Source organism: Paralichthys olivaceus, chromosome 4 (assembly GCF_024713975.1).
Source record: "Paralichthys olivaceus isolate ysfri-2021 chromosome 4, ASM2471397v2, whole genome shotgun sequence".
Lineage (NCBI taxonomy): Eukaryota > Metazoa > Chordata > Actinopteri > Pleuronectiformes > Paralichthyidae > Paralichthys > Paralichthys olivaceus.
This window is the reverse complement of record NC_091096.1, coordinates 20,223,895-20,234,123: the sequence shown is the minus strand read 5'-3', so window position 1 is coordinate 20,234,123 and position 10,229 is coordinate 20,223,895. Positions and strand designations below refer to the sequence as shown.

Sequence of the window (10,229 nt, the reverse complement as noted above, 5' to 3'; positions counted from 1 at the left end):
AAACAGAGCTTCTGACCATAAACACCCTCAGTAAAACTGTGCTGTGCAGCAGGAGGAGAGGAGGACGTGTTCTCCCCTGTCGGTTGTACATGGAAGTGATCCAGATCATGGGGGCTGGCCTGGATCCAGGTGCAGAAAAAAAACCTGGCAGGATCAGTTAGAGGGAGCACTGCACTGAGAGCACACACACACACACACGCACAGTGCGCACACACTCTCACTCACACAGAGTCAGAGCAGAGCAGAGGAGCTCTCATCCAGATCCGTGCCAGACGCATGGTCGACTTTTGGTTTTTGCGCAGCTTCTAACACCTTTAGTTTCATTTCTACCTTAAGATTAGTTAATATTTAACTTTGTGTCAACTTTGAGGTGTTTTTAAAGTAGATTGTTCACGCCTGTTGGATATATCCTTTGGAATTAGAGTTGGATACTCCACGACGCACAGGTACAGTAACGTTTAAGGAGAAGTTAAGGCTGAGTTGATGTCACTCTGAGGGGTTTAGTCTACAGTCGGTGTCTGGATGATGGTTAAATAACCTTTCCTCATGTTATTCTCTCTCTTTTCTGCTTTTAGAAGTCATCTTCGGTTAAACCCGGATTATTTCTTTCCGACGCAGCAGCTCAAGGTTTCTCCAAGGAAAAAAATCTATCCGTGCGTCTTCGCTTGGGCTGTTACTTTTTAATCGAGCCGTCCCAGAAATGGTGGGGCACCTACACCTACAAGCGATGGATGATAGCCTGAAAGGAAAGAACCGAGAGGGGCTGCTCGACAGCCCGGATTCGGGACTGCCCCCGAGCCCCAGTCCGCCCTTCTGCTCGCTGTCCCCGGGTCTGATCGAGTCGCGCTCCAGCAGCTGCACGACGCCCGTGGAGAGCCACCACGGATGTTATAGGAAGGAGAGCAGAGATGGAAAACTGGTGAGAAACACATCACTTATTTGTTTCGTGGTTTGAAGGTGTGGGGATCAGACAGCCGCGGGTCTGTTGTGTATCCAGAATGATTTTACTGACAGTGGCTTCATTGACCAACTCAATTCAAAGGATGAAAAAAGATCCAATGACGCTGCTGTTTGAGACACTGACAATCCGAGACTATTGTAGTTGTTTGGACAGAAACAGATTTCACCCAACATCTGGAAGCTCTCTCTCTCTCTCTCCCTCTCTCCCTCTCTCTCTCTCTCTCTCCCTCTCTCTCTCTCTCTCTCTCTCTCATGCTGAAGATGCCACTGGCCCCCCAACAGTCCAATAAAACGTTTTTTTTACTCTGCTGCATCAGCTGGACCCTCTAAATACATGGTGTCATCAGGGTCAGTGAGTTGATTAGGCCCAGCTGCAGTTCTCCAAACATGGGGTCCAGGGACTCCCAGGGGTCCCTGACTGGATTCCAGGGGTTCCAAATGAAAAAGAAAAGTTTTATAGCACTTCTTATTTCAGTCAGTAGTGTGAATGTGAGTGGAGGTGTGTGAGACTGTGATCGGGTTTCTTTCTCCTCACCTACAGGATGGAAACACATGTTTAGCATTTTATCAGATGGCTCCTGAGACAGTTTTATTGCTCTGTCAATAGAGGACTCAGATGGAGAAGTTTAGATAGAGCTTCTTCTTCTTCTTCTTGATTATAATCAGTGGGGAACTTTTAGATGATAAGTCTGGCTCTTAGCTAAATTAACCTTGGAATAAGCCAGCATGAGCAGGTCTGTGTGCTTTGTTGAAACCATCTTTATGCTTGTGACCCAAAAACCGATAATCACTATAAAAACCATACTTTTGAAAAACTCCAATTTGTGAGTTAAAACATTTTTCTTTTCCTCGTTAATCCTCTTTTGACCCCTCTCATTAAACAAACCCATGGTGGTTTAGTACTTATTTATGGGACCTGCAGCATTTGCTATTTGTAATTATGTCTCTGGTTCCACCACCTTAACATTAACTTGAGTACTGACATTTTAAAGTAATTTTCAATATCTTTTGTTGGAATCATTGTAGTTTTTTTTTTAAGCTAAAACTGCTGCATCCATTGAAACATTAAAAGGCCCAAAATGAGAAACCTTCAAAACAAAGTTGAGTATTAGATAGAACGCTGTGCAACTATTGGTCTAATAAAAAATTAGCTTAAAGCTAAAAATACATCAGCACGTAGAGGCCAGTATCTTGCTTGATTTATTAAAGTTCAGTTCTCTGTGTGTGGAAGTGGAACAACAGAAACATTAAGAAAAAATTGATCCTATTCATTTGGTTCTGTTTATGTAGCCTCAGTATTTATCAGTGATGTTGAAACATCTCTCGTGTTGATGATAATATTGTTACAGTTTCTGTCAGCCCCAGTTCCTGCTCAGATCTCACTGGAAACCAGCACGACCAGTCAATAATATTTTCACTTCTTGTTTTATTTATGAAAAAGTTTAAATGGTTCTCTGCTTTACACATAATGTACTTTTCTGATGAGATATTGCATATCCAGTAAATTTATATAAATAAATAGTCAGTGCACCCAAGGCAATATTAGTCTCATTACGGATTGTTTACATAAAAATTAAACAATAACACAATTCTTTGGAACATCTTTCAGAGAAAAAAAGATTTATGCTTATTGATGCATTTTCTTTGGACAAAAAAATTATAATGTCACATCCTGCAGCGACTTGTGTGTCACATATGTCAAGAGGGATTTGATTGAAAATCATTTCCAGGTCACTCCCAGTTTTAAACAGTCTTGTGAACATGTCTGCGCAGGTCGGGGTGGCTTTTAAAGTGTCTGAGAAATGCGGCGCTCCATCCGGGGAGTTGCACGACATCGGTTTGCTGGAGCCTGAAACTCATGAAAAGAGGGAGAGAGATCCTCTAATCCTCTGGAGGCTCAGATTAGAAGGACTCCTCTGCTTTGTGGTTTCTCTTTTTAAAGATCAGTCCTGATACAAGCTGCTCCTGCTTGTGTTTCTAATCCTGTCTGTCCTGGCTTGTGTGCGTGGAAAAAAAAAAATCCAACCTTTGCATCAGGAAAAAAAGTGTTTTTTTAAAGATGTCAGGAACAGGTCTGGCAGCAGGAGCATGGGAAGCATATGTGTGCTCAGGTTGTTCTCTTTCCAGATCTATTTTAGTGTTGTTTTTGTGTGCCACATAAGAACAATCCCCAAGTCCTATTTTGAGGTGCAGGGGCTTGTTAGAGCGGCTGGCTGCTGTTGCATAAGTGTTTGATGACCTGTCAAATTAAAGGTGGATAAACACTGAGTTGGCCTCAACTTGGTTCAAAGTCAAGCAGATGCAGGATAATCAATCTTGTACTTGCATCTCACAGAGTGAATAGATTTACAATCAGGACAAGATGCATGAAAACTGCGAGAGTGTAATCTTGAACATTTCAGAGCTGGATAAAGTTAAGTCCACATCCATTCCAAGGAGGTGGCTCAACTGTCAGTGGATTACCCAGGAGGACAGACAGGAGACAGATCTCATGACTTTCTTCTAAATCTGCCTCACTGTGTGATACTGATGCTCACATTAATACCCCTGCAAGCGCACAATGTAAAGTCGGGGCTTGAGCGCTCCAAGCAGCCAGTGGTCGCAGTGTTTGTGTTGGCGTTTCTCTCAGCAACTCTGCATTGTGCATTGTACGTTGTGTGGGTCGCTCAGCTGCAGGCTGTTTTTCCTGGGCAGAAACGTGCCTCCAGGGGGGTTTGTGCTTTGTGAGCATACCGGGGTATCCAGCGCCTGAAGGTGACCTCCGCTCCATTCACAAGTGTTTGCTTTGCAGAAGTTTCCAGAACTCACTGTGGAGAAATAGATGTGATGCTCTCAATGCTGGAGCAGCAGAGGACAATCACATTCTCCTGCAGTGTTTTCGGGTCATGAGGAACCAGCAGCAGAAAATGAGCCGCCTGCATATGAATTTTTTTTTTCAACCTCGTGTAGCAAAACCAGTAGCCATGCAAAGCAGTCAGAGTGCGTGGGGATGATTGTAGGCTGTAGGTAAGACGAGCTTCACACAGTGCTCTGCTGTGCCCTTGGCCTGTTGTTGCTCGTCCCCTGTAGTGGCATGTGTTCTTAACAGCGGCCAAATCACAGCATGTGACAGTCTCTCGTGTGTAATGTGAGAGTTGTGGTCATGGGTGTCATTTGCTTCAGATGGACAGTGTTTGAGAAAGAGAACATCCAGTCACATCCTGGCCTCACAATGAAAGACAGGATCTGTGTCTCTGATTGGTGCAGACCTGTGTCTCCATATAGCTGTGGAGGGGACGGTCTGAGAGGTCAAGGGTCAATACACGGTTCATACAATAAGTTGACTACAGTGAACATACTGTACATGGTGTCATCATTAGCTTATCTGACATGATGAGGTTAACTTTATCCAACCTCTGTTAGAACAGACATCATGAGGGAATCCTATGAATATTAAACTGTAACAGTCATATGATTCCTATGATAAATTAAGTATATGTTTGCAACAGCTAATCAATTTTGATTAATTGTTTTTAAAGTTTATTTATGATATATTGTAAGATGTCTAGAAAGGTCACATGTACATACATGTCTGTTATTTAATCGATTGATATAGAAAATAATCTGCAGATGAACTGGTCATGAAACATTGTTATTTATAGCACTAGAACCCATGATAGCAACTAACAGTGAAGCTACAGCATGAATGAAATCTGAAGATTCCAAAAGTATTTTACAGATCACAAATCATCAGACTGTGTGTGTGTGTGTGTGTGTGTGTGTGTGTGTGTACCAGTATAAACACTGACCTTGGTTAAGGTTAGCGTTAAGGATAAGGTTGGTTAGGCTGTCCACAGTGAAAGGAAGTCATTGCAGTTGAATGGCTCTGATGGCTGTTGGAGGTGGGGCAATGAGAACGGATACGATCAGATGAGAGACGCCATCAGACATGAAAACTCATAAAAATCATAATTCACAAGAACCAAGAAGAAATATGTCAAAGGCATCAGATGTGTCTGTGATTAGAGGCTGTTTTTCATTGGTTCAAGTCCCCATCAGACCCTATATCACTTCATTATGATTCTCAAACAGCATTGTCTCCACAAAGCCTGACTGCCAGCTTCTCTGCTCTTAACTTCCTGCGAGTGAATTTCCCATTTCATTCACTTCTGTAGTCAGCATAGTGTGTGTCTGGGTCACACGTCTGTAGTCAGCCTGAACTGCAGTGAACGCTTGTGAGAAAGTGACTTCCCACCTACACTTCATCTGGCTGGACCCACACTGTGTAATTATCTGAATTAAAATGGAAGTGCTGCCCTGACTGCTGTGTTTCTTGTCTAAGTGTTGTTTTAGTGGTGCGATGGACAAGGTGAGTTCTCATGCGGGTTGGAGCATCGAGGAGTGTTTTTAATTTGGGCCGCTGGCTCTGCTCAAACCCCCAACCATGCTGCGATTTTCTTTACTGGAATTCCTTGAATGGACACGTTGGCAGGCTGGTTACTAGCAGTTCCTGGATGTTTTAGTGAGATTCTTGTGTCTTTTCCACAGCTGCCCTACCTGCTGCTGAACTCCACAGGACCAGACCCCAAGACTCGCATGTACCCCGTGTTCTTCGGGGAAAGCATCGAGGTCAACCCCAAACCAGAGCAGGAAATCAAGTAAGAGGACACATACAGACTCAACAGTGGCTGCAATATGGTGTTTAACATTGTCTTTTCAACACTGCCCCCTAGTGATCAGTTTTAGATGTGTGTTTGAACTGTTGAATATCTCCTCTACAGGTGCATCTCTGAGGTCAAGTATGACTCCGACAAGCATTACCGGGACCGGGTATACTGCGCCCCCGTTCCCATGGCCACTTCCTTCAGCGAGACAGTGGTAGCGGTGCAGAACTGCACTTGGAGGAGCTACAAGTCCCAGGTGTACCTGGAGCCGCGGCAGAGGCCCATCAGCTACCAGAGCACCACCATCATCTACCCGAAACACGCCAAGAACACTTACCGCACCACGCTCAACTACAACGCCATGGGTTCCCGCCGCTGGTTTGTCTCCACGGTGCAGCTGGAGTCGAGCGAGGACACTAGTCCCTGTATCATCTACACAGAGGACCTGTAGAGCCCAGCCTGTACAGGGGGATGGCTACCTGGCAACCATCTTGTTTTTTCTCAGAGGATGAGGATCGAGGGAGGGCCCGTTTTGAAAAGGAAATACTTCAAGTGTTGTCTGGAACCCCTACAAACCCTGCTCTGTTCATCTTTACGTGCCATGGAGGAAACTCTGGGAACCTTCAGTGACATTTCACCTGAGTGTATTTAGACTTTCTACTGATGCCGTCTTTAAAGGGACTTCTGGCAGTTTAAAGCTGCACTTGAATGGTTAATGTCTTATTTAATACAAGAGCTGACAAATTGGTGGCTTGCCGGTCGTTAACGATTAGATTGCAGACGTCTGTGTATGTAGAGAAAAGTCGAGATGACACAAGTTGTGGGAGCTAGCGCAAACCCCAGTCACGCCAATGCAAAGCTTGCTAATATGGCTTTATTGCACTTGTTTTCTATATATCACTGTCCTCTCAGTGGACGTGGAATCGCAGGGGGAGAATTTCAGTTCTGCGTTTGAAAAATTGGACCAAAGACTGTTTATCTCTGCAATAACTCCACACTATGAGACAGTTACACAGTTTTAACTAAACATTTAAACAACAGCTTGTTTGGTTTGATCAAGCACTCAGCTAGAATATCTGCACACTGCAGTTGTTGGGATTATTCACATGAACCGGAGCGATGTGTATAGAGTGCAGACTGAAGTGTAATCCTGCAGCACCATCACAGCACAGAGGAAATGATGCCTGGAGAATATTTTAAAGATGTTTGAAGCCTCCAAACACTGGTTTCACATCTCAGAATTAATATTGAACTGTGTTGGATCACTGGACTTTTGGTTTTAGCTTCATTTGAATACTTCGGGTTAAAACAATGTCACAGTTAAGAGTTTTGTTTTTAGGAAACTGGTTCTTGTTTGGTCTCAAGGGGGTGCTGGAGAGCTGGAGAGCTGCACAGCGACAATCAATGTTAAAATGTATGGGAAATATATCCTCATGATAGCAGCTTTATTTATTAAGGGTTTAATGCCGAAAACTGATCTGCTTCATGATTGCAGGACCACATCAAATGTAGTTACAGAATTATTGATAATACTGAACAAATGTGGCCTTTGAGAAAGGTGGCAAACGGAAACTCTTGGATCAGTATAATCAATAACTTGTTGTGGTTTCACTCAGACAATAATGAGGCAAAACATGAGAGAATCAGAGGGAAGTGACACTTCTCTGTCCAACTCTTGTTACAGAACTAACACAGCGCTCACCTGTTGACTTCTCCAATACAACTTCTCTGGAGGTTTCATGCTACAAACAATTGACGTGTCACTGTTTCAACTAACTTCTCGATGAAAGGCCAACATTGTTCTGGATTGCACCAGCTATTCATAAATGTGTCACATAGTTTGTGGATAAAGTAGCTGCTCATCAACTCACCAAACTGAGACAAACAAGTTTATTCCTACATTTAAAGATTGTCATCAATTTTTTACCGAAAGTATCAACACCAAGTGTAAAGCGCTAACTACAGTATATTGTGCTCTAAAATACCCTGTATAGTTGAATGGGGGGGGGCATTTCGGACACAGCCATAGTGATATTTCAATCTCCACTAAGTAAACTTTTAAATGTATGAATTGCTGGTGCAGCCAAGTGTTTCACTTTGTTTTCTGATACCAACAAATTGACATTGAGGGCAGTTTCTGTTCGATGTTGTTTCAAAAGCACGAAACTCCTCCGGTATCACCAACATGTAAAAAGTGGAGCAGTGATTAAATTTCCCTGTTGAAGATGTAAAATAGATGTTTTGAGCGTTTTCATGACTTCTTTATGTGTCTGTCTTATATATATAAATATATATATATATAGATCATTGAACATGGCAAATATTGAGACTTCAGACTTTACCTCAAATTTTCTAAGGTATCAGTTTTATGTCATTGCAAATGTGTATTCCCAGTTTTTTAATGGAGGTCGTGAGCTTGAGATCTTCTTTTATTTCATAGTTTGAAAAACCCTCGAGGTGTGTGTACAGTCGGAAGGACATGAAGGGCATGAATCTGAGGTGGGTCATCACATACTGGGTTTAAATGAGGGAACAGTAAGTAGCAGAACAAAGAGCGAGACAACAGGAGCAAACAAACGCGATGTTGTTCTGGAGACAACTCTGTGCAGAGCAGTAAAGGTCCTGGTTAGATGATGGAGAGCTGCGCTATGTGTTGATGGTCTGTGAAATGTGAGACAAAGTTGGTGGGTGTCAAGTCAAACACAATGGTGGTTTTTGTGTGAGATACTTTTTGTGTTTCCTAACACTTGATTTTGTTACTGTAAAATATTCTCCTATTGTATATGTGGCATTGAGGCACTTCATAATTCTCTTTATATTTTTGTACGTTGATAATTGTTCCTGCTCTGATCAAGGAAAAATAATTTAAAAAGATGCATATCCTAAATGAATAAAAAAGAATTTCCTGAATCCTAATTCTGTTGTCCTGAGTGAATCTTAATCTTTAATTTGGATTACATGACATTGTATTTCCCACAGGTTTAATTGTATCCCTCTGAAACCATCTTGAATGTGCTGCAGGGTCCTGTTTATCTCAGCAAATAGTGAAATGTAAAAAGTGCACGGCACATATATCATCTCTATGTTACGTACAATCTCGTTTATACTGAGAATTATTTTCACCTAAGTGTTTTCAGGCCACAAATTTTGGGACAGTAATGAATTCATTTTGCGTCAGACTCTTTGCTTTCAGATTACATTATTTGTCCCAAGGGAAATTTGTCTTGGACATTAAGGCTGTCACATAAAAACACATACATACAATAGACATGAAGTATTCACATCATTCAGTGCCTCATTATTTTTCCCAGTGCTTAATAAGACTGAGGTGAAACACTGAACTGGCCTGGCCACAGTTTTACAATTACTGAGGCCTGGTTTGAGGGGTTCGGGTTCCCAATGAAATCCTGGCCAAAGTTGTGTTTATGAAACAACAGACTGGTGGATTGCTCATGATACATCATGCTGAAAATATAAAAGCTTCAACGTGATATATCAGGGCACAGAGTATCTTTTTAAAACTTCTCAGTGTACGAGCAAATATTAACTCAGCAATTTTCTCAGCAGTAAATCAGGGATATAAACCTGTGCTCAGTGAAGGAAGCAGTAAGAATTAATGAAAACAATTCCCTCCAGTACAGAAAAATGTCCCTGCTACATAAATTATGTTTCATCTGATGCCCTCAGAGAAAGGTTACTTGCCCCAATTTGCTCTTCATCTGTCAGTGGTAACTCCACAGCAGGTGCAGCCACACCATTCAAATGCCAGTACAGATCAATTGCTATGAGAATATTTATTGGTATCTCTGGGGGTATCTCAGGAAAAGGATGGTAACCCTTCTGTACAAAGTGCCTAATCTGAAAGGATAAAAGTGAGAATGGTAAAAGTGAGAGTGGGGTAAGTTAAATGTTTCTACCGATTGACTGAATGATACAAACGCCCGGTCCAACTTGGCTGGCTTGAAGGCACAATTTTAAAATTAAACATAATATTTGCACGTTCGATGAGCCTATGATTAAAGACAGATGGTCAGTTTAAATTATAAAAATAATTAATTTAACATAATACCTATATGTTTTTCTATATATAACATACTACATTAGACAATTATATGCTATTGTATTATTATGGTGCATTTATGGGGAAGTACAAATAATAGACACAAATGTACTCAAGTATAAGTAAAAGTGAAAGTACAGTAACTAAGTGAATGTACTTTACATCAAAGCAGGTCAAAGTTGTGCTCTTTTTAAAAACCTTGTGTATTGCTGTGTAATCTAGTGAAATACTTTATATTATATGAGATTATATTTTTAATGTGTCAAACTAATTTGCAAAGTAACTAATAACTAAAGCTTGTAAATATCCAACAGTTGAACTTGAAAGCATTTTTCACAAGACTTTGTAGTTGGTTCTCTATGGAGGAAGATTCATTAAAGTCAAATTCAAGTCTTAACACATCCAAGAACTTAATTTAATAATATGGTGACCTTGAGGGCTCATGGGAGTTATGTAAGGAGATGCTCATGAAAGAGACGCAGTCTGAATTTCTTCAGTGAAACAGATCACAGCCACTGATCAGTGGCAGCTCAGCTTTTCATCATGATCACAGTAACTGCATCATT

At 41.6% G+C, this 10,229-nt stretch overlaps 1 protein-coding gene across 1 annotated transcript; it reads left to right on the top strand.

Moving 5' to 3' along the window:
- The first annotated feature begins 214 nt into the window (after positions 1–214).
- On the top strand, positions 215–8,519 carry rflna (refilin A). Its single transcript, XM_020093617.2, has 4 exons — positions 215–446; positions 576–919; positions 5,488–5,597; positions 5,721–8,519. The coding sequence occupies exons 2-4, from the start codon at positions 701–703 to the stop codon at positions 6,052–6,054; spliced, it is 663 nt and encodes a 220-aa protein (XP_019949176.1). The 5' UTR covers positions 215–446; positions 576–700; the 3' UTR covers positions 6,055–8,519.
- The last annotated feature ends 1,710 nt before the right edge of the window (positions 8,520–10,229 follow it).